The 26900-nt window shown below is 36.4% G+C and overlaps 1 protein-coding gene across 19 annotated transcripts in view; it reads left to right on the forward strand.

Annotated features, from left to right (window-relative positions):
* The window catches only part of PCM1 (pericentriolar material 1), a 91038-nt gene extending 71310 nt beyond the window's left edge, over nucleotides 1–19728 (forward strand). For 8 of the 19 annotated variants that reach the window (XM_070364076.1, XM_070364081.1, XM_070364078.1 and 5 more), the window contains 13 exons: nucleotides 561–722; nucleotides 962–1098; nucleotides 4776–4910; nucleotides 5574–5771; nucleotides 10049–10111; nucleotides 10373–10508; nucleotides 10801–10961; nucleotides 13451–13520; nucleotides 13845–14119; nucleotides 15688–15780; nucleotides 15872–15986; nucleotides 17108–17202; nucleotides 17340–19728. In XM_070364076.1, coding sequence (XP_070220177.1) covers nucleotides 561–722; nucleotides 962–1098; nucleotides 4776–4910; nucleotides 5574–5771; nucleotides 10049–10111; nucleotides 10373–10508; nucleotides 10801–10961; nucleotides 13451–13520; nucleotides 13845–14119; nucleotides 15688–15780; nucleotides 15872–15986; nucleotides 17108–17202; nucleotides 17340–17399 — 1700 coding nt within the window. In that variant the 3' untranslated portion in view covers nucleotides 17400–19728. Of the gene's footprint in view, nucleotides 1–560; nucleotides 723–961; nucleotides 1099–4775; nucleotides 4911–5573; nucleotides 5772–10048; nucleotides 10112–10372; nucleotides 10509–10800; nucleotides 10962–13450; nucleotides 13527–13844; nucleotides 14120–15687; nucleotides 15781–15871; nucleotides 15987–17107; nucleotides 17203–17339 lie in introns of all 19 variants that reach the window. The other 11 variants (XM_070364086.1, XM_070364088.1, XM_070364089.1 and 8 more) reach the window with 5 other exon arrangements.
* The last annotated feature ends 7172 nt before the right edge of the window (nucleotides 19729–26900 follow it).

Raw genomic sequence — 26900 nt, forward strand, 5'->3', positions numbered from 1 at the left:
TCCCTTTTTTTTTTTTACTTACTGAGTTCTCAAGCGATTTTGAGTTGTACCTACTCAGTTTCATTAGCTGATTGTTTATTTAAAGTTCTTCAACATTAGCTTTGTCTGAAGTGAGCAAAAGAGAATTGGGAAATCTCATTCTTAGGTCTTGTCTTTACCTTAATTGCTTGTATTAGGTTGGATTATTTACATCAGAATTTGCATGATATTTTGAAATTATTTTTTGCTGTACTGTTTATGTGAAATAACATATGGACTTACGAGTCTAAGAGACCTGGGTTCCAATTCTTGATTCTGTATTTAACTGGCTGTGAAACCTTGGGCAGTTGCTTAAGTTCTGTGAAAATGAGGGTACTATCATCTACTATATAGGGTTATTTTAAGGATTAAGTACATGTGGTAATACATGCCAAGTACCCAAATAGTACAGTATCTGAAACTTGTTAAGTTAGTTTTTCTTCCCTATATTCAGACATTATATTTTTATTAGTAAATTTTATAGGATACATGAAAAGAGTTTGCTTTTATATTTGCTAGAAATATTTTTGTTCTGTACACAGGTGACACTGTGATTCACTTAGATCAGGCATTAGCCAGAATGAGAGACTACACGCATATGAAGATGGAGGCTGACAGTAGTCCAGACGTCAGGTGCACCTGCAGGATCGTTGAGGATGACGATGGTGCTGCTGCCACGACCACGATTAGTAATAATTTAGAAGGTGTGTTCTTGAACTGACTAAAAATCCATATATAAAGAACTATGAACCCCACCTGATGTATAATGGGAATTTTTGGACCACTTTTAATTATCAGCAGTACTAGAACTACATGGATGTTCCTTTGTGTTATTTTAGCATAAAATCATCAGAATTCAATGTTCTTTAGAATTTTGCATAAATGTATACATTTCACATCATAGACTTTATTTGCTAATGTAGCATTTTCTCTTTTAAAATAGAAACTCCTGTTATTGAAAATCATAGTTCCCAGCAACCCGTGAGTGAAGTTGCTACCGTCCCGTGTCCTAGAATTGATACTCAGCAACTGGACCGGCAAATTAAAGCAATTATGAAAGAAGTCATTCCTTTTTTGAAGGTAAGTAATAATTTTTAAAAATAAGTAAGTGTTCTGTTTTATATTTTAAAATTCATGCCAAAGACTCCATCGTAGTAAATTAAGAAAGATAAAAGAAAAAACTAAAATCACTCATAATTATGTTACCCAGAGATAGCGCCTGTCAGTATTTTGTCAACCTTTCTGTAATATTTTGCCCACATATATGTGCATTCTGCTTTTTTCAAATATTAATGATACCATAAACATCTTTCTAGATGACTATTTTTCTATTGCATATTTTTTAATGGTTATACATACACACATTGATTCATTATTCATTCAAAAATTTTTGTGGAATACCTACTTTATGCCAGGTGTTGGGACATAATAATGAACAAGTCAAGGCCTTTGCTCTCATGAAGTTTACATGATAGGATGAGAATATGGGTTTAAAAAAATAGGTAAATATAGAACATATAAGTAGATGTATGTCAGGTAGTCCATGCAGAGAATTAAAATATGGTGATGTGATAGTGTGTTTTTGACTGGACGGTCAGGGAAGTCTTCTTGAAGAAGGAGCATTTATGCAGAGGTGTGAATAAAGAGATGGCTTAAGCCAAGATCATTCCAGACGGAGAAAGGCCTTGAAGTAGAAGCTTGCTTGGCATGTTGAAGAAACTGGAGGAACGACTGTATGGCTATAGGAAAATTCGTGTGAGATGATGTTGGAATAGGAGGAAGGGCCAATTATGCAGACTGTCATAGGCATGGGTCACAGCTTGGATTTTGTTGGAAGTTCGAAGGGTGACTTGTAGGAGATTTTAAGTAAGAGAAACAAAATCTGATGTTTCTGGAGAATTGAGTATAGGGGTCAGAACAACAGTGAGGCAGGCAAGAAATGATCATGACTTAGGTAAGGGTGTGGTACTAAAGATGGGGCACAGTAGACAAATGGGATATATTTTGAAAATCAGCAGATCTTACTAATAGTAGATGGGGTCACCTAAAGCACAGCACTAGATAAGAGAAGGGAGCCTAGAACTAGAACTAGGGCCCAGGATCAGTGATCAAACATAAAGAGGTTGTGCAAAAGCAGAAGAGCCAGAGTTGACTAAGTAGGACTGCCAGTAGTAAGTTATATGATTGCTACTGTGAGGGTTGAGTATTCATAGAACAGAATTTCCTGTTAATTATTTTATTAGTTCTTGTTGTTAAATGTTTGTGTTTATTCTCTTCTGGTTTGTTTTTCACTATTATGAAAAATGCTTAAATGATTTAGCTAAATTTAAGTATGCATCCCATTTTTATTTCCTTTGACATAATTCTTAGACATAGAATTTGTAGCTTTAAAGGTATGAATATTTTTAAGACTTTTGAGACATTATGCTACATTATCCCTCAGAAAGGTTAACAATTTATATTCCTAGCAACAGTGAAACTATAAGACAAGTAAAGCAGTACCATTTTTTGTTTAATAACAAGGAAGAGGGGAGAGAAGGAAAGCCAGGACTGGTTTCTGAGATGGGACTCTTACATTCTCATTTAATGGAAATTTTAAAAAATAGAGATGAAAAGACAATCTTTTCATTCAGAGTTGGGAAAATACAAAATATGTTGTCATTAGGTTCATTTCTTACAACCTGCTTGTACTTGCCAATGTGTTAGATGCTGACAGCAAAAATTTTTATTTCCGTACACTTATATTTCTTCCCCTGGTGGAAGTAATTGCTTTTTTTGGAGTATTTTGAGAGAAGAGAGAAAAAGCAGTTCTAGGAACAGTTTTCTCCAAAGAGGCTTGATAGCCAAGAGAGGAAAGAGGATCCATCTGTCTACGCCCAAATTATTGCATGTAGAAACTAAAAAGCTTAGCCTCTTCCTGAGCACCCCCAGCAGCACCAGATGGTTTTGTCTCTGCTTCCTCTTCTAATCTTTCAACTCTCTTGCTAGCATTACTGGTGCTTCGAAGGCTTTGACACTTGCTGATACTTCTGTCTAGAATGCTGTTTTTTCACATGTCTGCATGGCTTTCTCCTTTGAACCCTGAAGGCTTTAGTCAAATGTTATTTATTTGGTGAACAGATCTCCCCTTTCCTTACCTGCTTTTCTTTATCTTCATAGTGCTTATCACCTTATAACCTATTTAATATTTGCTCATTGATTTTGTCTGTTTCCCTTGTTACATGTGAACTCCATGAAGTCATGAAGAGTTAACATCAGAGATAGTTTTGGTCAGTGTCTTACCAGTCCCAGGAATAATACATGCACATAGTAGTATTCAGTAAATACTTATTGAATGTTAGTAAGTGAATTGATCTACCAAACCTTGACTGTGGTTTTTAAACTAGTCAAGTATATAGGTTGAAAACTGTTGGCCTACAGGATCCAGATCAGATTCAGCATTGCTCATAAAACTTCTACAGCCTGATCCCAGCCTTTTAACTGTTCCTTCCACATGCCTTGTATCCTGCTTGACATTGTTCAAAAAGGCACATTGCCCATGTTACTTCCTTTGCCCAGAATGGCCTTTATCCTTCCTCTGTTGGTCTTATCCTTCAGGATTGAGCTGAAATAGTTTTGTATGTATTAGCTGGCAGAATTTCTCCTTCTTTTCCCTGCTCTTGGGAAACTTGGTACCTGTCTTTATAGAGCACTTAAGACAAAGTATCGCGATTTTCTGCTATATACCCCGCCAATAGAACAAGATCTTTCTCAATTTCTTAGTACTTACCCTCAAGAAGGATCTCAGAGACTAGATAAAAGGAATTTGAGGAGATTAAACAAATACATCAATTTCATCAATTATTTTTGTGTCTTTATTAAAATATATTTTTACCCCCTAAAATATTTATATTCCCCTAAATTATAAGAATATATGCTATTTTATTCTATTTAGGTTATTGCTTACTTCCATCTTAGCCATAAACAGAGTAGTATTGCCTTTTTTCTTTTACATTTTTGTGTTCATGTAATGCAATAAATACTTTTAAATGTGTCTTTTTTGTTAAATTAGGTATATTGGTAGTGATATTTATTTGATATGTATAATTATTTTCTAAATGTTAAAAAATATAACTTACCTTCATGTGTAGGGAATGAAACCATCTCAGAAAATTTTGTTGCATTTGCAGTTTTGTGTCTGATTCTATTCTTTCATGAGGATTCCCTTGCTAAATTTATCACTTCAGACAATTTCTGAGGCCAACAAAATTAGTAGAACTAATGATCTGATTTCAACTATTATGTCTCGTTTCACTTCAAATCTTGATTTTTTTGGGTAGACTTCAGAGGGCTGCTCAACGTCTTCCAACCCACAGTATGTCAGCAGTGCCAAGGCTAAGGAAAGTTAGCAGATAACACAGGAAATTTGGTGGAAGTTGAAGTATGATTGTGCGATTAGTTGAACTGAACTGCAAATAGGCATACAGGCGATATGGAAACTATGGCAGGAATAGTTCCTTAAAGTACAGAAAGAAAGTAGTGGGAAATGTTGAATCAGCCAGTTTCTTATTGGCTATTATCTGCTATGGTGAATCAAAATTTGCAAACCTTTTAGTGTGTGTAGTGGGGAGTTGGCTGTTCTTATGAACAAAGTCTCCAAATGTGCCTCTAAAAGTTGAGGAGCTTATGCAAGAACAATACACTCTCATATATCATGTGGATTAACACTTTTTACACAATAAGTAAGTTATATCTTAACCAACTAGAATTTTTCTCAGGAGCACATGGATGAAGTATGTTCTTCTCAACTTCTAACCTCAGTAAGACGCATGGTTTTGGTCCTTACTCAGCAAAACAATGAGAGCAAAGAGTTTGTAAAGTTCTTTCATAAGCAGCTTGGAAGTATATTACAGGTAAGAGCTTGTACTTATATGACTTACCAGTATGTACCATGTGGTTAGGACTCCCTGCCCCCCCCCCCTCCTTTTTCTGGCATTACACAATTTATTCAAGTAGATGTTCATTCTAGCATCCGTTTGGGATGACGCTGTAATACATTTTAGGTTATTCCTTACTTAATTAAAAAATACTGTATTAGGCCCTGTGTCTTCATTTAACTTTACCATCTCTAAGGCTTTTTCCAACTCTAATAAAATTTTGTTTTGATTTTTCCTCTACCTAAGAACAACATTTCAAGTTTGGAATGTTTAGAAAGTATTCCTTGGTATTTTCTAAAATAATTTTTTTTTTTTTTTTTTTTTTACCAATCTGGGAAATTGTAGAAACTGGAAACTATTGATAGTAGAGACTTCTTGGGCTGTAACAGTAACTAAATTATGTAATAGTAGTGCTTCCTAACTGGGGGCAGGACTAGCAAGAGTCCTGCTTAGTAATATTCACCTATTGTTTTTTAGCCTATCTTGGACATTAGTTTTAAGTTTTTCAGTACTAAAAAGTTACAAAATTGTTTTTCCCTTCATGAGTATTATAATTCAAATTTGTTAATCATCTGTATTTCTCTACCCACAGTTAAAGTTTGGTATAATCTTAAAGTGATTTGGTTTGTCTTTGAATAGGATTCACTGGCAAAATTTGCTGGCAGAAAACTGAAGGATTGTGGAGAAGATCTTCTTGTAGAGATATCTGAAGTGTTATTTAATGAATTGGCTTTCTTTAAGCTCATGCAAGATTTGGATAATAATAGTGTAACTGTTAAACAGAGATGCAAAAGGAAAATAGAAGCTGCTGGAGTGATACAGTCTTATGCAAAAGAGGTAAATGACATTCATTTTGATATAGAAATAGTTGTAATTAGTGTATAAATGTCCTTTTGATCTTTATGAGTAAATAAAATCATACTTGACCTCACCGAAGCATTTTTTTTTTTTTTGTAATGTGAGTTAATCAGATTATAAGTCAATAACGTAACACCAGCCACTTACTGAATCTCAGTAACAGCAGTGGCTCGAGATCAGGGATGCTCAAGACAGGAACAGGTGGCAGGGGATTGTTAAGTATCTACTTCACGTTATGGCCGCTTATCCAGAGAGAGAGGACTGGGATCTGGCCATTGGCCAGCTGCCTGCTGTGGCTATTGTTAATCACAGTAGATGCCCCAGGAGTGTTAGCACCTCAGCCAACACACATGCTTGTTATTAGTTAGGCCATGGTTGCACATCCCTGTAGCTACTATGCCCTGTTGAATTAGTCTTGATCACATATGAAATTGGATGTTTTTTCCCCTCAGCTGAGGCCTCAGTTCAGTCAGTCAGTTGAGTCGCTCAGTCATGTCTGACTCTTTGCAACCCCATGAATCGCAGCATGCCAGGCCTCCCTGTCCATCACCAACTCCTGGAGTTCACTCAGACTCAGGTCCATCGAGTCGGTGATGCCATCCAGCCATCTCATCCTCTGTCGTCCCCTTCTCCTCCTGCCCCCAATCCCTCCCAACATCAGTCTTTTCCAGTGAGTCAACTCTTCGCATGAGGTGGCCAAAGTACTGGAGTTTCAGCTTCAGCATCATTCCCTCCAAAGAAATCCCAGGGCTGATCTCCTTCAGAATGGACTGGTTGGATCTCCTTGCAGTCCAAGGGACTCTCAAGAGTCTTCTCCAACACCACAGTTCAAAAGCATCAATTCTTCAGTGCTCAGCCTTCTTCACAGTTCAACTCTCACATCCATACATGACCACAGGAAAAACCATAGCCTTGACTAGACGGACCTCTGTTGCCAAAGTAATGTCTCTGCTTTTTAATATGTTGTCTAGGTTGGTCATAACTTTCCTTCCAAGGAGTAAGCGTCTTTTAATTTCATGGCTGAAATCACCATCTGTAGTGATTTTGGACACTGACCCTGACACTGTCTCCACTGTTTGCCTGTCTGTTTGCCTTGAAGTGATGGGACCAGATGCCATGATCTTCGTTTTCTGAATGTTGAGCTTTAAGCCACCTTTTTGCTCTCCTCTTTCACTTTCATCAAAAGGCTTTTTAGTTCCTCTTCACTTTCTGCCATAAGGGTGGTGTCATCTGCATATCTGAGGTTATTGATATTTCTCCCGGTAATCTTGATTCCAGCTTGTGCTTCTTCCAGCCCAGTGTTTCTCATGATGTACTCTGCATAGAAGTTAAATAAGAAGGGTGACAATATGCAGCCTTGACGTACTCCTTTTCCTATTTGGAACCAGTCTGTTCCATGTCCAATTCTAACTGTTGCTTCCTGACCTACATACAGGTTTCTCAAGAGGCAGGTCAGGTGGTCTGGTATTCCCATTTCCTTCAGAATTTTCCACAATTTATTATGATCCACACAGTCAAAGGCTTTGGCATAGTCAATAAAGCAGAAATAGATGTTTTTCTGGAACTCTCTTGCTTTTTCCATGATCCAGCAGATGTTGGCAATTTGATCTCTGGTTCCTCTGCCTTTTCTAAAACCAGCTTGAACATCTGGAAGTTCACAGTTCACATATTGCTGAAGCCTGGCTTGGAGAATTTTGAGCATTACTTTGCTAGCGTGTGAGATGAGTGCAATTGTGCGGTAGTTTGAGCATTCTTTGGCATTGCCTTTCTTTGGGATTGGAATGAAAACTGACCTTTTCCAATCCTGTGGCCATTGCTGACTTTTCCAAATTTGTGGGCATATTGAGTGCAGCACTTTCACAGCATCATCTTTCAAGATTTGAAATAGCTCCACTGGAATTCCATCACCTCCACTAGCTTTGTTCATAGTGATGCTTTCTAAGGTCCACTTGACTTCACATTCCAGGATGTCTGGCTCTAGATGAGTGATCACACCATTGTGATTATATGGGTCGTGAAGATGGTTTTTGTACAGTTCTTCTGTGTATTCTTGCCACCTCTTCTTAATATCTTCTGCTTCTGTTAGGTCCATACCATTTCTGTCCTTTATTGAGCCCATCTTTGCATGAAATGTTCCCTTGGTATCTCTAATTTTCTTGAAGAGATTTCCAGTCTTTCCCATTCTGTTGTTTTCCTCTATTTCTTTGCATTGATTGCTGAGGAAGGCTTTCTTATCTCTCCTTGCCATTCTTTGGAACTCTGCATTCAGATGCTTATAGCTTTCCTTTTCTCCTTTGCTTTTCGCTTCTCTTCTTTTCACAGCTATTTGTAAGGCTTCCTCAGACAGCCATTTTGCTTTTTTGCATTTCTTTTCCATGGGGATGGTCTTGATCCGTGTCTCCTGTACAATGTCATGAACCGCCATCCATAGTTCATCAGGCACTCTATCAGATCTAGTCCCTTAAGTCTATTTCTCACTTCCACTGTATAATCATAAGGGATTTGATTTAGGTCATACCTGAATGGTCTAGTGGTTTCCCCCACTTTCTTCAATTTAAGTCTGAATTTGGCAATAAGGAGTTCATGAATCTGAGCCACAGTCAGCTCCCTGTCTTGTTTTTGCTGACTGTATAGAGCTTCTCCATCTTTGGCTGCAAAGAATATAATCAGTTTGATTTTGGTGTTGACCATCTGGTTATGTCCGTGTGTAGAGTCTTCTCTTGTGTTGTTGAAAGAGTGTGTTTGCTGTGACCAGTGCGTTCTCTTGGCAAAACTCTTATTAGTCTTTGCCCTGCTTCATTCCATATTCCAAGGCCAGATTTGCCTGTTGCTCCAAGGTGTTTCTTGACTTCTACTTTTGCATTCCAGTTCCCTATAATGAAAAGGACATCTTTTTGGGGTGTTAGTTCTAAAAGTTCTTGTAGGTCTTCATAGAACCGTTCAACTTCAGCTTCTTCAGTGTTACTGGTTGGGGCATAGACTTGGTTTACTGTGATACTGAATGGTTTGCCTTGGAAACAAACAGAGATCATTCTGTCTTTTTTGAGATTGAGGCCTACCAGGAGGCTTTCCCCCGAGACACCAGCACCCTTTTCTTGACTCTAATCATAAGAGGAAAAACAGGTCAAGACCCAAAACATAAAGAGATAACCCTTCTTGCAGAAATCTAAACTAGGTAAAATCAGGCAGGCCACCTTTTTCAGGCTTTTCGTAATGTTTTTCTTCTAGACATAAGTTTCAGATAATTTCAGCCATTACTTAGAGCTTGAAGAAAATAGAACAGGATGATATGATAAAAATGATAGAGAGGACTGCTTTAGATGGCAGAATCAAGAGGCTCCTTCAGGGGATGAAATGTGAGCTAAGCTATGGAAAGACAAGAGTTTATAATGAAGATGAGAGGAGAGAACTGTTAAGTTTAACAGTTCCAGGCAGAGAGAACCATTAAGTGTAAAAACTTCAAAGCAGGATTGAGTGTTTTGGGGAAGAGAGAAACCAGGGAGGCAGGAACACTTTAAATGAGGTGAGCCTGTAGGAGATGAAGTCACAGAGGTAAATAGGACAAGTTTGTGAAATCTTAGAAACTGTTGTAGGGACCTTATATTTTATTTTATTCTAAGCATGATGGAAACCCACAGGAAAGTTTGAGAGAGGGGAGTGTCCTAATCTTAGTTAAGATTTGTCAGGCTTCGTTATTGAGTAGGAATTGTAGGTGAGTAGAGAGAGAAGCAGAGAGACTTCTTGGAAGGTTGTTGCAGTTGTCCATGTAAGAAGTGTCTCAGCTCTTATGTAAGAAGTGGGTGAGTAAGAAGTGTCTCAGCTCTGAGTGTGTAACAGTACGTACATTAGGATGATTGAGTCAAATGCAGTCTAGTAGTTCAGATGTGGGTAATAAACATAAAGTACAGGCTGATTCTGACTTGTGCATTTTGGTGAATGAAGGGCAATTTACTGAGATTAGGAAGACTGAAGGGAGACGGGGGTTTTAGAAGGAAAGGAATCAAGATTTTTGTTTTGGATTTAGTAAGTTTGTGATGTTTCTTAGATATCCAAGGAGATGTCAGGTAGACCGTGTTGCTTTTTGTTTTTCTTCATTTAAAAGATTTATTTAATAAGAGTTGAATTTATATTTCTAAGAAAACAGTAATCTCTTTGGATGATGGTTTAAGAATGCAGGATTTGTTAAAGTTTACTGAGTACTTAAGTGTGATAATGAATGATCACCCCTGAATTCTGCCTAACCGATTTGCTTATAGGCCAAAAGGATTCTTGAAGGAGATCACAGTTCACCTGCTGGAGAAATTGATGATGAAGACAAAGTATGTGCTAATTCAGTGGCTTTTGAAACAAAAGATTAAATAATTTTAGTAGCTTTTACCTTAATAGTAGAGAGCAAAGTAGATCATAAAATGTCCTTTCTTCTGACAGAGTTTTATTTTCTTTTAAAAACAACTAAATTTAAAATCATTCTTTATATTTTTTAATTAGATAATGACTTACTAATTTTTATGATAGACTTACTATATACCTTTAAAAAATGTACTTTAAGGAATTAATTACTCAAATTTATTTGTGGCTAGGACAAGGATGAGACGGAAACAGTTAAGCAGACTCAAACGTCTGAGGTTTATGATGGTGACGGCCCCAAAAATGTGAGATCTGATATTTCTGATCAAGAGGATGATGAAGAAAGTGAAGAATGTCCAGTGTCTATTAGTAAGTCTGAAGGCTCTAGACTAGGTTTATGCATTAGTTCTTTACAGATCACTTATTGAAACAGTTTGTTGCAGTGGAATGAATATAGAATTAGGTGTTAGACAACTGTGAATTTCAGTGTGACCCTGACTAAGTTCCCTGTCCTTGCAGCAGCAGTTTCCTAGCACTTACGGGTTTGAAGGTTTCAGACGCTGTATGTGAGGCACTTGCACAGTGTGGCATGCAATAAATGGCAGCTGCTAGGAAGGAAGTGCTGGAACTTTTACTTAAAGTTGTGTGTTGATCGACCTAGGTTTGTCCAAAGCTGAAACTCAGGCTTTGACTAATTACGGAAGTGGAGAAGATGAGAATGAAGATGAAGAGATAGAAGAATTTGAAGAGGGACCTGTAGATGTCCAGACGTCACTTCAGGCTAACACTGAAACTACAGAAGAAAATGAACACGATGATCAGGTATTCCAGTGCAGACTCACACACTCTTCACCATTCTTCCTGTGACACCTAAAAGCACATTCTTTTTAAACATGCTAAAATCAACAGCTTCCCCATTCTCATTTTCATGAATATAGACTTCTTCAATATCCTTATTAAAATCTAAAACACTTATTTTTTTTTATTCAGCAATGTTTTTACATTTAAAGCACTTAAAATATTTTAATAACAAATCCTGAAAACTATGTGATGACTTTAGATTTTTATTTTTAACTTATGTTTTTTCTAGTTTTACATGGAAGTAGTATGTAACAAAATAAAATCATTCCCCTTCCTATCCTCACCTCAGCCTGCCCCAGAGGCAAAACTTTGTGTGATTTCTTCTGCTGTTTACCCTCTATCTAAATAATATGTGTGTGTATTTATTTATTCGTGTATGTGTTAGATGTTACCTTTTGAATTCTATTATAGCAGGTGAAGACTCTTAGGTCACATATGATTCCTCATTTAAGCACGTCTTTTAATTAAATCTGTTTTAATCAAATATTTAGATTTAAATGAACCATGCCAATATTACTGGCTGTTGAGCTAAGCAAATAGTGTTTACTGCTTAGTCTTGTACATTTTTTTCACCTGAATTTAAAAACTGTCTCAATTCTTTATTTATTTTCTTTGATCACGTACCCAAGTGCTTGCTCTGGCCACCAGTAGCTTAATAAATCTCTCAGAATTTTCTTCATGAACCAGTCAGTCAGTTTTGTCCTTTCCGGAGCTTTCTTCCTTCCTGCTCCATTCTGGGTTTGGCTCTTTAGACCTATAGATAGCTACCAGCTAGGGAATCCCCTCTTTCGTACTTTAAGGTCTCAGTTTCTGGAATCAAATCTTGCCTTTCTCTTCCTTGGTTTATCACCTAATTTTGGTGGAATACATCTTCCAGTCACTCTCTAAGAAAGAGTGCAAAACATATCTTGACTTTTTTTTTCCCCCTGCTCAATGTCTGACTCTTTTAGACCCCATGGACTATAGCCCACCAGCCAGTGAGTAACCATTCCTTTCTCTAGTTGCCATTTTATATTGTCTAAGAAAACTCAGTATTTCTGTGTTGAAAATCATTTCCGCTCAGGTCTTTGAAGGCCTTTCTTAGTTCTGATTTTTCATATATGTCCTTTTTTCTTTATAACTCTAGAAGTTTTTTTCACCTGGAGTTCTGAAATTTTACAGTGATAATATACATTGTTGCTGGTCTTTTTTATTCACTACACTAGGTGTACTCAGTTGTCTTTAATCTGTAGCATGTTTTTCAGGTTTGGTAGATTTTCTTTAATTTCTTCCTCACCATTTTCTCTTCTTTTCTTCTGAAATAAATGTTATCAGATGTTAATTGGCCCTATTTTCTCCTTTTCATTTTATTGACCCATTGATCTGTTTTATCACTTTCTGGGAGATTTATTTGACCTTAACTCTATGATATTATTTTTAGTTCAACTGTCATAATTTTAATTTCTAAGTACTTTTTTCTGATTGTTACTTCTTTTTAGCACCCTTTTACTTCATGGGAGCAGTATTTTCTCTTACCCACACATAAAGGCTTTCTCCAAATATCCAGTCTACCTTTGGTGCTGACATTAAAGAATAATATACCAAAAAGCCAGTTGGAATTCTTTTGGGCTTTACTGTGGGGCAGCCAAGTAGATAACTCTTTGATAGAAAATCCTAAATGGCAATTCCTATTGGAATAGGTTAATTTCTCCAAAGTAGGGAGGGTCTGCCCATCTCCTTCTGCCTGGTAGGAGGTCCCTCTCCTTGGCTGTTGGTGTTCTGAACTTGGGTGCAGGGTTAGGGCTGAGGGTCCCACCATTATACAGCCTTGCGCTAGATCTTCCATTTCATTTTGACACTGTATCCTGTCACTCATGCTTTCCACAGCCTGTCCCTTCCACGGTGCCCCCAAGTCTGAGACTCACTAGCTCATTTCCTCCAAAATATAATTTCCAATTTTCTGTTGAGCCTGGGGAGGGAATCTTAAGTGTCCACGTTTTTCTCAAGCAGCTTCAAACAACCTTCAGCACCACCCCCTTGTCATCGACTCCCACCCCACCACTGTACTCCATCCTTCCTAGAATCTGGGGCATCCAATTATGAGGTGAATCTTCAATTTTCTCTCCTCCTTCAGATAGCAGTTAGCTTGTTCATCCTTCTCTCCTTTCCTTCAGTTAACATCTACATATAAGCAAGTATCTTTTAGTTTCATTTAATATAGAGTCAGGTCTGAAAAAAATAATAGTAAAATCTATACTACTCCAGTTCTTTGTGTTATTCTGAAGTTAAGAAAAGTAAACTTTTTAAACTTAGCCATCTTGAAATTGCAACCACAGCCTTCTTGAAACACTTCTAGAAGATTATTTTAAAATTTCCTTGTATGAAGGTCTCAGGTTGGAAATACCATCCATCTCCTATATAGTGACTATATATTTAGGTCCCACTATTAAGACATTATTTTTTCCTTCTAGGTTCCACAGCATGATTTTGAAAAATCATCAGAAAGCAAAAATGTCCCATCAGAACAAGAACCCACTACTAGTAAGGGTAAAAAAAAATTTAAAATTTGCATTTTAAAATTATCTGCAGTGTGTCCTTTATGTGCTTAAAAACAAAGAAATCTAAATTCTTAGCTAATGGAAGTTTGAAGGTATTTTGGACCTGATACATGTCTTTTTTCTCTCCCTAAATCCTGTGTAGAAAATGCTAGGGCTTTGTTTCTGCAAACAGCTGTTAAAGAAAAGTTGATAAATACTTAAACACAAATTTTGTAAGGAAAGTAGTCTGATTATACATTTATACATTTTAGTCTTTATTTAGCGCATTAGTAAAACTTAATGACAGTTGCATAACACTAATATTAAGACTTTCTTTTGATGACAGGTGACCAGGATAGCACTCCTGTGAAGCCCTGTTACCTCAATATCGTGGAAAATGAGCAACCTTTAAATAGCCCTGTCCAGAAGGACACTCTCACTACCATCGACTCGTCCAGTCAGCCTAACCCTTTGCCTTTACCTTTAACTGAAATTGAAACCTTGGTGCCTAGAGTCAAAGAAGTGAAATCTGCTCAGGAGACTCCTGAAAGTTCTTTGGCTGGAAGTCCTGATACTGAATCTCCAGTGTTAGTGAATGACTATGTAGGTATCGTGTGCATTTCATTTCTGTGCCCCTTTCTTCATTTGCAGGTTAACATTTCTCGTATGTAAACACAACTCCACTTTGCGTTTGGGTTTAGAAACTGTTGGAGCATACTTATTTCTCATTCAGACTTATTTTAAACTCAAACAGAAGAGTGATAGTGAACGAAGATGACCATTTCAAAACCTACAATTCTACTTTTCATAGTTTTGAGAACCAAAGAGATGAATTGTATGTGGTAACCTTGAGAGAGTTCATTTGACAGCAGTAGAGTCCCTGTCTATTTATAGTGAATGACGAAAAAGTAAGCTAGCAAATTTGCATTTATAATGTAAGTACATAAGTTTAGGTTTTCTCCAGACATTTGTTTCAATTTAATTTTATAGCCAATAGGTTGTTTTTTGGGTCCTTGGGTTGTGTATGTTTTATATACTTTGTCTTGTGGGTAAAAATGAAGGGATTTATAATAATGTTCTTTAAGTCTAAAGAACATGTTTCACATATTTTTTAATCAACATCAGTTTTCTTCCAAAAGATATGTTTATAATATAATTTCAAAGCTTCTCAGCAAAAGGGGGTATTTCAGAAACAGTAGAAAGAGTATCTTAATTGTTTTATTTGCTTCACTAACAGTAAAATTTTCCATTGAAAACTGTAAAAGTCACTTATTAGGTTTCTTACTGTTATTATTTGATGAGTGCATAGAATTGCTACAGAAGGGATTTGCTCAAAATTTACTTGAAGTTAGATCATAGAAGGTCCTGAAGGATTTTGGATTTTAGGCAGGGAACACTATTAAAGGTCTTGCGCAAGAAAGTGAAATGGTCAGAGTCACGGATTTTGAAGATGAATCCGATGACTGTATAAGAAGTGTTGTTAAAAAAAAAAAAAAAAAAAAAAAAAAGTGTTGTTGAGGAGTCAGAGTTGAGAGTCTCCAATATCATATAAATACAAATTGAGCTAAATGAGAGAGGAATGGGTGAGAAATGTTTCAGGAAAAAGAAGAACTTAAGGTTTCCACTTGGGTAATTGGTAGAGTGATGATACTATTAAAAATCAAAAAACTGGGAGAAAACGCTTCAGGTTTCTGAAAAACAGTGTGAGGTGATTTTTAATAACTTTTGTGAATTACTAAATTCGCACCTCATCTTTCTGTTTGAGCTTCCAGAGTTGATATTGAAAAATCTGTGTTTACTTATATTCTTCTGAGTACAGCTCTGATGCATTCTGTTAACATATCAAGAAATGAGGGTTGTCGTAATTATTTTAGCCCTCAATGTAACTACTACTGTTTCTTCCTTTAACCTGTATGAATGGGCTCTTTATAAAATGGGTGCACAGAAGCTTCACTGTGTGCCCACTGTTACAAGTGGGCAACCCTTCGTGTTGAACTCTAGATTTCTGTTCTACTCATTGAGCTAAATATAGAAGAAAAGCAAATACGACAGAATTACTGACATCTATACACATGTGAGAATCCACTTTATCTCTTGGCATGGATGACTTTGGTTTAGATCCAGAGATAGAGTGGATTGCCTTCATTAAATATAATTTGTTAATCTTATAGGAAGCAGAATCTGGTAACATAAGTCAAAAATCTGATGAAGAAGACTTTGTGAAAGTTGAAGATTTACCACTTAAACTGACAATATATTCAGAGGTATTTCACTCTCTTTAATTACAGTTGTTGTTATATAGCAGATATTGTTAAAATGAAAAATGATTTTGTATTTTTCATTTTCATTCTACAGGCAGATCTAAGGAAGAAAATGGCCGAAGAAGAACAGAAAAACCACTTATCTGGTGAAATATGTGCAATGCAGACTGAAGAATTAGCTGGGAATTCTCAGACACTAAAAGAACCTGGTAAGAGTTAGCAGTTTTAATCATATCACACTGAAAAGTTACTGAATCTTGATACCATCATTTTGTTTTAGTTTTTAAAATGTGCTACTAGTACCTGGAAGATAGAAGCCAAACGTTAGAAAGGAAGCATAATTCTGTAAAAATTTTAGTTCCATTGCCCAATTTATAAAATAGTACTATCAGATAATGTTTTCTATTTTTAGTTTTAACAGTGTAATAGATGCACATGGCTTAAGAAAGAAAGCTACAGAGGAGTTAGTGATGATTGTCAAGAGCCGATTTCTTTTAATCATTGGTTTTCAGTTCTTTTGGAGGAGGCCCTTTATATCTCTATATACTATTCTTATAATTTTCCTGAATTTTAAAAATTAGATAATGTTTCTTATCTCCCAAATGAAAAGTTATTCACACCTACCTCTTCTTTCAGTGCTTCTGTTATTTTTGGCTTTTCTGCGACCTTTGTTCTTATAAATGTACGCATTTTCTAGTTCTGTCAGTTTTGGTCATTACCCAACTGCTTGCTCCTCCCTTTTTCCTTCTCTGTTTGATTTACTCATTTCATACTTTATTGACCTTATTAAACACACTTATATTCTGTTTTTGTAACTATAAAAATGAAATCTTTTATACTTTCCTGAAGATTTTATGATTCATTGCAGAGCCAAGTGATAGTCCCAGGAAATCTGGGAAGATTTCGTTCTTTTGGGTCTAATAGCACAACCCAAGGGCCACTCAGAGGGGAACATTTCTTGCATTAAGGTCAAGGATTTTCTGTTTGTTCATCAATTGATGAAACTCAAGATTTTTTGTTTTTTTTAAGAAATAGGGTGACGAAAAGAGAAACCATATATCAAACCTTCAGTTAATCTCCCAGTTTTCAGCCCATTCCTGCCTGTTAGGGCTGCAGTTGGTACCCTCTCCCCTGCTGCCTGTCGTCGCGTGTCTGGGCTGCAGCTTCCTCCATGTTGCCCTGCGCCTCCATCTGTTCTCAGCGTTCTGGAAATTTGTTTTTATCTCCTGTCCTCTGGTTCTCTCACAACCACTTCTTTTATTGGTCTGGATTTATTCATTTTTATACTTTTTTTTTCCCTAATGTATTTTTTGTTTTGTTTTTTTTTGAGAGCAAGTATGTGCTCAGTCTGCCATCTTAAGATGGAAACCCTTACCTATGCCTTTTAAACTGTTGGTGGTGTCATCAGGGAATTATTGTAGCAAAGTAAGTTTCTTTTGTAATAACTTTATATTAAAATTGAAAGTTTTAAATGGAAGAGAACAATATTAAACTAAATTCTATAAGGTCATATTAACTCAGTAAATAATTTATAAGGCATTAACCATGATTCTGTTTTTCAGAAACAGTGGGAGCCCAAAGTACATGAGATGTCTCCAGAGGCTCATCTAACTCTTTCTTGACATGATCAATACGTATATGAAAATGGCACTAAATAAACATCTGTTTTAATCTGTATAAAATGTAAATCAGTTTGACACTGCATTTTTGGTAGGTGTGCTAATCTCTGCCCATGGCAGTTTAAAACATCAAAAACTGAATTCTGGACAGATTCAAGCCTTGATACACTGTGGGGTTTTTTTCTTTTTCTTTCATTTTTTTGGTCCTGATTTTTTTCCCCATTGTGATGTTTAGTAACATAGAATTTAAAATGTAGTTTTAAATAAAGTTTGGACTTATCTGTAAACTATCTTTTTTGAAAATTATGTTGAATTCTATACAGCAAGTCACTGTTCTATATAATTAGGCTGTTCAGAGAAGAGCAATGGTCAAGAGTTAAAGAAATATACTATTTATTACAAAGCCCAGCCTTCAGGCCAGGCTTCCAAATAATGCCAGTGTTGCTGCTATTGAGTCTGATATTCTTTTAGATACCTGCAAGTCTTATTCCTTTGCAAGAATAGGGCAGGTTATAAAGGTATCCAGGATTTCTGAGAAGTTATTATAGAATATAAATATTCTATTCAAATTGGATAATAAGTTTAGAATACTTGTCCTTAGTACCTAGAATTTACATAATTATCTATTAGATAAATATTTTCTAGGATTTCAATTCATATCTGTGTTGCCTCAGTTTAAACGTTAAAAGAGAGAACATTTTCTATAATTAGAGAATATTTCCGCTTAAACAAGGAAAGTAACATTGTGATTACTTTAAAAAGGAAAACCAAGCTCTTTAAAGTAAGGATTAATAGAACTAAATTTACGTACCAGAGCACTAAGGTTCTATTTGCTTTTGGACAACCTTGCTTTTTGAGACGATAATTTAGGCCAAAACGTAGCAGTTGTCTCTGTGTGTAGTGAGAGAGAAGCAGGTGTGCAGATGAAGTACTGTATGGAGTAATGAGAATTACGTGACCTCTTTATCACTAAGCAAATCAGCTTTTCAAAGGTGGTGTACTTGTAGATCCCATCTTGCCGTATATCGAGTTAAAGGCTTCACGAAGCCAGTTAACAAGTCAACTTTACAGACTGTTCCTTGAATAAAATACGAAGAATTAGTCCAAATTAGTCTTTTAAATTTGTCAACAGTTTACTGAAATACCCCATAAAAAAAGAATTTGGTTGGTATTCCTTCGAAATTCTTGCCTGATACTTCAGTGTAAAACTATAATGTCCAGTCAGGGAATATTAAATGAGGATTTCCTTCTGAGGACATTGACTATATTGTTCTGTAATTTAAATTAGGTGAAACATATATCTCCAACTTTATTAAACTTACTCAGAACACTATCATTCCAGAAGCAGGAATTATTCAATTGGCTTGACTTCAGGGAAATTGAAGCATGGTAGGTATACATATATATTATATGTATACTTAAGTTCTAGATTTGTTTTCTAGACTCTACAGAAACTTCATTTTGATACACTCAAGCCAAGCCTTACACATTAAATATTAAGACTGTCTCTCTCTCTGCATACAAATTAAAGATGGGATACAGTGGAATCGTTGTACTTAGATCTTAAGTTATTGTAGTATCTGTGAACCTTATCAAATTTGTTTATTTGACTTAACAGCTGTTGTAATCTGGTCTTTTGTTTTCTATTATAGTAGATAATTTAGTTTTAAGTGCTTGAGAGCAGATAACTTGCTTAATATGTTTTTCCCTGGTAACTGTTGCTAAAGGGTTAGGCATTCAATATGTACTGTTGTCTTAATTTTTAAGTTAAAAATTTGGTTAAAGGTAAAAGAGGAAGAAAGGTCAAAATAAGTGAGAGAGAAACCTAGGCAGGTTGAAATAATGCCTACAAGATTGAGCTCACCAGACTGTGCAGCAGGTACTCTTTGTATTTTTAACATTCACTTTGGGTAAATGCTTTTTCACTGTTAATAAATGTGTATCCTGCATACAACCCTGAATTGCATTTTCATTTAAATTGACAAACTCATTTATGCTTTAGAATTTATTCCAGATTTTTGGCTTATTTGACAATTTTAAGTGTGTTTAAAAAAAAAAAAAACTCAATACAAACTATTATATATAAAATAGAAAACAATAGGGTTCTACTGTATAGCACAGGAAAGTATTCAGTATCCCCTAATAAACTCTAATGGGAAAGAATGTGAAAAAGAATATGTGTATAACTGAATCACTTTGGTGTATGTATACCACACACTAACACTACATTATAAATCAACTATGCTTCAATTAAAAGAAAAAGAAATGAAAGATAATGACATATCAACCAGCCAGAGAGATTTATTAAAGTAGAAACATTTTTTACAGTGCAGCTGTGCTCTTCTTTTTTTTAGTTACATCTGTCTTACAAACAGTGTACAGAAAATCCTCATGTTTACTCAAAATTAGATTGGTATATTTCTTGTTCAACTTTCTTTAATATAAAAAACTCATTTTTAAAAATCTGTCAAAGAAATAACTGGCTCTGGGTTTCACTTGTTTCACTGTACAAATATGGTTGCTCAGTTGCCTTGCCTGGAGGAACCAGCATTTCTTGTTCTTTCTGCACAACTCGACGTTTTAATGTTCACTATCTTTACACATCTAGTTTTTTCCTCATATTAACTAGTCTCTCTGGCTGACCCACTTTCCATTAAAGAAAAAAGGAACACAGGAAAATTCTGTGCCTACAAATGACTGATTCATATATGAACAGAGTTTTAATTATCTTATGAGTTCATTTCATCTGCCCAGACTCAGAAATATCCACAACAGAATATCCTTCAGGCCAGCAGTTTATAGAAAGCTATTGATTTATTTGAAAACTAATCACAGCATGTTTCAGTATAACAGAGTTCTGTTCTCTCACATACTTAATATATTTCTTGCATTATGACTTTTCCTATGTGTAGTTATCCCAAGTGTACATGTCTGGCAAATCACATGTAATTAACTTAATATAAATAGTATAGTTATAATATTAAGAATATTAATCAGAAATATTAATTAGAAATCTTCACCTTTAATGAGCTGAATATCCCAGAGTATAGTTGCATGTTTAAGGCCATTTTGTTAACCAAATGATATCATGAAAAGACTGAAAATTATAAGTGCTATACCAGCCCACAGTGGTAGCATTCAGCATTGGCGTTAAACCTCACTCTTTGTTAGACTGTGTCCATGTATATACATTTCAGGGTTTTTTCCATTTTCATTCCCCTTTCATCTGTCTCACAGTTGATACTCAGTATATCTTCCTAGAAGGTATGTGTATAGGCATATCACACTCTGACAGATGAAGTAGTGCTTGTGGAAATGCTTTGATGACAAGTGCCATATAAATGTCAGGTATCATTTACATATTCATGTTGGAGAAAAGAAAGATCAAAAAAAAAGGGGGGTAAGATTCTCCTCAAGCTTATACAGCTCAATAGTGAGGTTTTTGCTTCCTTTTCGGTGTGCTAACTGACATAATTTAAAATCTATTTCCAAAACAGAGTTTTTTTTTTTTTTCCTAATTTTATTTTATTTTTAAACTTTACATAATTGTATTAGTTTTGCCAAATATCAAAATGAATCCGCCACAGGTATACATGTGTTCCCCATCCTGAACCCTCCTCCCTCCTCCCTCCCCATACCATCCCTCTGGGTCGTCCCAGTGCACTAGCCCCAAGCATCCAGTATCGTGCATCGAACCTGGACTGGCAACTCGTTTCTTACATGATATTTTACATGTTTCAATGCCATTCTCCCAAATCTTCCCACCCTCTCCCTCTCCCACAGAGTCCATAAGACTGTTCTATACATCAGTGTCTCTTTTGCTGTGTCGTACACCGGGTTATTGTTACCATCTTTCTAAATTCCATATATATGCGTTAGTATACTGTATTTATGTTTTTCCTTCTGGCTTACTTCACTCTGTATAATAGGCTCCAGTTTCATCCACCTCATTAGAACTGATTCTTTTTAAAACTACTTACCAGAGCCTTTTCTGACATGTTCTGCTTATATACTCAAGTAATTTTTCCTTCTTTTGGTAAAGAGGCAAAGTCTAAAGAGCCTTCATTATAATGGATTTTAGATGTCGAGTTTTCCCACAGTGTCACTTTCACCAAGTTATCTTCCTTCTACTACTACATTTTATTTACTCTTCTTTCTATTCCCTCACTCTTACTATCCCCAAATCACCCAAAATGTTTAATAAGACACAGGAAGAGTAATTGAGTTTGTACTACAAAATTAGTATTTCAGATAGCTTTTTGGTTTTTGTGTTTGTTCTTTACTCAAGTGTAATTTACAGTATTAGCTTCAAGTGTGCAACATGATAATTCATTATTTTTATAGATCATACTCCATTTAATGTTTTTATAAAATACTGGCTGTCTGCCCTGTGCTGTGCAGTATGTTCTTGCAGCTTATTTACTTTATAGGTAGTAGTTTGTGCCTCTTTATTCTCTACCCCTGGCTTGCACCTCTCCCTTTCCTTCCCCTCCTGGTAACCACTAGTTTGTTCTCTATGAGTCTGTTTCTATTTTGTTATACTCATTTTTTGTATATTTTAGATTGTACATATAACTGATAAGATATATATTTGTCTTTCTCTGACTTATTTTACTAGGCATAATACACTCTAGGCTCATCTGTGTTGTTGCAAATGGCAAAATTTCATTCTTTTTCATGGCTGTGTGTAATATGCCATCGTGTGTATGTGGGCATGTGTGTACCGCATTGTCTTTACCCATTCATCTATTGATGAGCATTTGGGTTGCTTCCGTATCTTGGCAATTGTAAATAATGCTGCAGTGAACACTGATGTGTGTGTGTCTTTTCAAATTAGTGTTTTTGTTTTCTTTGGGTATGTACCCAGAAGTGAAATTGTTGGTTAATATAGCAGTTCTATTTTTTGTTTTTTGAAAAATTCCCATACCATTTTCCATAGTGGCTGCAAATGTGCGTTCCCACCAGCGGTGTACACGGTGTTTTCTCCACATCATCAACAACACTTATTTGTTGTTCTTTTTGATAGTAGACATCCTGACAGGTGTGAGGTGATGACTCATTGTGGTTTAGATTTGCATTGCCCTGATGGTTAATGATGTTGAGCATCTTTTCATGTGCCTCCTGGCCATCTGTATGTCTTTGGAAAAATGTTTATTCAGATTATCTGCCTATTTTTTAATTGGGTTGTTTGTTTTTCTTTGTTGTTGTATGAGTTCATTGTATGTTTTGGATACTAACCCTTTATCGGATAAATCTTTTGCAGGTATCATCTCCCATTCAGCAGGCGGCCTTTTCCTTTTGTGTATAGTTTCCTTTGCTGTGCAAAAACTTTTTAGTTTGATGTCGTTCCATTTGTTTATTTCTGCTTTTGTTTCCCTTGCTTGAGGAGACATATCAAAAAAAAAATCTGAGGGGACTGATGTCAAAGAGTATACTACCTGCTTTCTTCTATGAGTTTTGTGGTTTGTGGTCTCTTACATTTAGGTCCATTTTGAGTTTATTTTTGTGTATTGTGTAAGAAAATGTTCTAATTTCATTCTTTTATGTGTAGCTTTCCGGTTTTCCCAACACCACTTATTGAAGAGACTGCCTTTTCCCATTATGTATTCTTGTCTCCTTTGTCATAGATTAATTCATCATAAGTGTGTGGGTTTATTTCTGGACTCTCTTGACTGAATTATTATGGTTGTTTCTCATTGGGCCATTCAAAAAGCCAGGTTTTTATTCAGATTTAAGAATATCTACTAAGGGTTTCTGGGAAGGGACTGAGAGACACAGCTCCCCCCACCCCACCCCCTGGTTTTCCTACTAAATGACCCATTTGGTACCACCTGTAAGTTTGGCAATATGCACCAAGGTTTTTTCATATTTATGTATATCCTTTGACAGAGCAATTCAGTTTCTAAAAGTGTATCCTAAAGATGCTATGCTCTGCTAAGTCGCTTCAGTCGTGTCTGACTCTGTGCGACCCCATAGACGGCAGCCCACCAGGCTCCCCCGTCCCTGGGATTCTCCAGGCATGAACACTGGAGTGGGTTGCCATTTCCTTCTCCAGTGCATGAAAGTGAAAAGTGAAAGTGAAGTCGCTCAGTCGTGCCCGACTGTTAGCGACCCCATGAACTGCAACCTACCAGGCTCCTTCATCCATGGGATTTTCCAGGCAAGAGTACTGGAGTGGGGTGCCGTTGCCTTCTCCGATCCTAAAGATAAGTTGTAACAATTCTTTTTATATTCTCAGTTCAGTTCAGTTGCTCAGTCGTGTCCGACTCTTTGGGACCCCATGAACCACAGCATACCAGGCCTCCCTGTCCATCACCAACTCCCAGAGTTTACCCAAACTCATGTCCATCAAGTCGGTGATGCCATCCAGCCATCTCATCCTCTGTCGTCCCCTTCTCCTATTGCCCCCAATCCCTCCCAGCATCAGGGTCTCATCCAATGAGTTAACTCTTCGCATGAGGTGGCCAAAGTATTGGAGTTTCAGCTTCAGCATCAGTCCTTTCAATGAACACCCGGGACTGATCTCCTTTAGGATGGACTGGTTGGATCTCTTTGCAGTCCAAGGGACTCTCAAGAGTCTTCTCCAACACCACAGTTCAAAAGCATCAGTTCTTCGGCGCTCAGCCTTCACACAGTCCAACTCACATCCATACATGACCACAGGAAAAACCATAGCCTTGACTAGACGGACCTTTGTTGGCAAAGTAATGTCTCTGCTTTTGAATATGCTGTCTAGGTTGGACATAACTTTCCTTCCAAGGAAAAATTCTAGATAATAATTAGTCCTTTGTCTTACATATTTGTTTAAATTATTTCCTCCCAGTCGGTGGCTTGTAGTTATTTTTTTCTTGTTAAATGTTTGGTACTTTGTATCCTAAGGAATATTTATTTGCCTGTGCCAAAGTCATTGAAATTTTTTTTCCTACTTCTAAGGGTTTTATAGTTTTAGCTTTTACATGTAGGTGTATTGTCCATTTTGAATGATTTTTTATATTATGTGAGGTAAGGATCAGATTTATTTTTCTCCCATATAAAGATATATGGGAGCAAACACCATTTGTTGACAGGACTGTCCCTGTCTATTATAAACTGTCTTGTCACCTTTATGGAAATCAGTTGGCCATGTGTGGCTCTGTGTGTAGAATCTCTGTCCCATTCATATATCTAGTCTTATCAGACATATCCATGTCACTATTGTAGTTTTTTAGAAAGTGTTAAAAGTAGGCAACGTAAGTCTTCTAAATGTGTTCTTTTTTGCCTCAAGAACTTTTGGCTATTCTGTGTCTGTAGTCTTGCATTTCCAATTGTAGAACTGTCTTAGTTTTTCATTAAAAAAAAAATGCCAGGATTTTAATTGTAATTGCACCGAATAAATAGATCAATTTGAGAAAGTAAGAATGTAAACGATAACTGTTTTCCAATCCATGAACACTGTAGCTTTCCAATCGTTTAGGTTGTCTTCTGGTTCCGTACAGAAATTTAGTTTGATTGTATTTGTCAACTTCAGTAGCATGCACTACTTATGTAATAACTCAACTGACCTATTATTTGCTGGTCTTTGGCTACTCAGAGAATTCTGGCATTGCTGATTTCAGTGTCCCCAATTTTTGAAAAGGGAAGTGGTTAGGTAGACTTTTGAAAGAAACTTTTTCAAGAACAGAGGTAATTATTGTTAATCACCACAACAGTTTACTGTTTGGTGGCTAAATTGTGGGAAACAACAACTTAATGTTAACTCTTCTTCAAAGCAAATGGATTCCATTCTGACTACCTCTCTATAAATAGAAGGCCAAACATCCCACGTGTTCAGGAAAGACTGTTATTGAGGATCCAAGATGTGGGAAGAAAAAAGGACAGGGCCAACCTTATCAATAGTTTCTAACCTTAAAGGCAAACGGAACCTTGCTTGCCTTGTCATCTTCCTGTTATTGCCGAGAGTGGCCAAGCAGGCAGAGGAGGAGCGGTAGTGTGTGGGCCTCTCCTGTCTGTAGTAATATGCTGGTCATATAGGAGGTCGGAGAACAGGACAATGCAATCACACTACTAAACCACAAACATCTTGTACAGTTTCTCAGCAAAAACAAGGCCATTTCCTACTTGGTATTTTGCAGAGTTCATTTCTTCATGTTTTTTTTTGGGGGGGGCCGCGGGGTGGAGTACCATGGGGTGTATAGTTATATTTATTTTGCACCACCTCTTTTGTGACATTGTGTATGTTGACAGTAAGGTTTAAGTGAGACATCGGTGATTGGTCAGGCCTTCTGAAGGCCATTTCTGCTGATTAAGGATTTTTTTTATATGAAAAACACCACGAATTCAGCAAAGCATCAGATCCATCAAGGAAAATTATATGGATAAGTTTGAGTAGAGGAGATTTGAAGTCTTTCTGTTCTTGTATACAATTACTGATGGTGTTTAGTATTACAGTGGATGCCAGCACATCTGACTAGTTGTTTTTCACTGATACGTTTTAAAATCTACATTTGTCACTGCAAAATGTTAGTCAAGTTTATTTCCCTGCCCTTATCATTACCCTTTCCTCACACTTTAACTACAATTCAAAGGAAAGGATGAAGAAAAGAAAGCATATGTGTGGATATTGTTCAAAACAACGTGTATACTTCATTGTTAACAAAAACTTTTTTAACTGAAGTATAATTCATTTACAATATTGTGTTAGTTTCAGGTGTACAGCAAAGTGACTTTTTTATTTGTATATGTATTTTTATATTTTGTGTGTGTGTGTGTGTGTGTATGGCTTCCCTTGTGGCTCATCTGGTAAAGAATCTGCCTGCAATGCAGGAGACCTGGGTTTGATCCCTGGGTTGGGAGAACGGAAAGGCTACCCACTCTAGTATTCTGGCCTAGAGAATTCCATGCACTGCATAGTCCATGGGGTTGCAAAGAGTCAGACACGACTGAGCAACTTTCACTTTCATATATATTTTAGATTATTTTCCCTAGTTATTACAAAGTATTGTAGTTCCCTGTGCTATACAGTAAATGTTTGTTACTCATTTATTTTCTATATAGTAGTTTATTAATCCCATACTCCTGATTTATCCTTCCCTCTGTTTTCCTTTTTGGTGACCGTAAGTTGTTTTCTCTCTGAGGCTGTTTTATACATAGATGCATTTGTATTGTTTTTTTTAGATTCTACATGTAAGTGATACAAGATTTGTCTTTATCTGACTTGCTTCACTTACTGTGGTATTCTCTAGGTCCATCCGTGTTGCTGCAAATGGCAGTATTTATTTTCTTATGGCCAGTCCTCTGTGTGTGTGTGTGTACATACATGTTAAACCAGTCATCTGTTGATGGGCATTTGGGTTGTTTCCATGTCTTAGCTATTATAAAGTGTGCTGCAATGAACACTGGGTGCATGTAGCTTGCAAATTAGTTTTCATTTTCCTGGATATATGCCTAAGAGTGGGATTGCTGGATCATATGGTGGCTCTAGTTTTTCAAGGAAACTGCATACTGTTTTCTGTAGTGGTTGTGCCA

The sequence above is a fragment of the Bos mutus genome, chromosome 27, assembly GCF_027580195.1.
Source record: "Bos mutus isolate GX-2022 chromosome 27, NWIPB_WYAK_1.1, whole genome shotgun sequence".
Lineage (NCBI taxonomy): Eukaryota > Metazoa > Chordata > Mammalia > Artiodactyla > Bovidae > Bos > Bos mutus.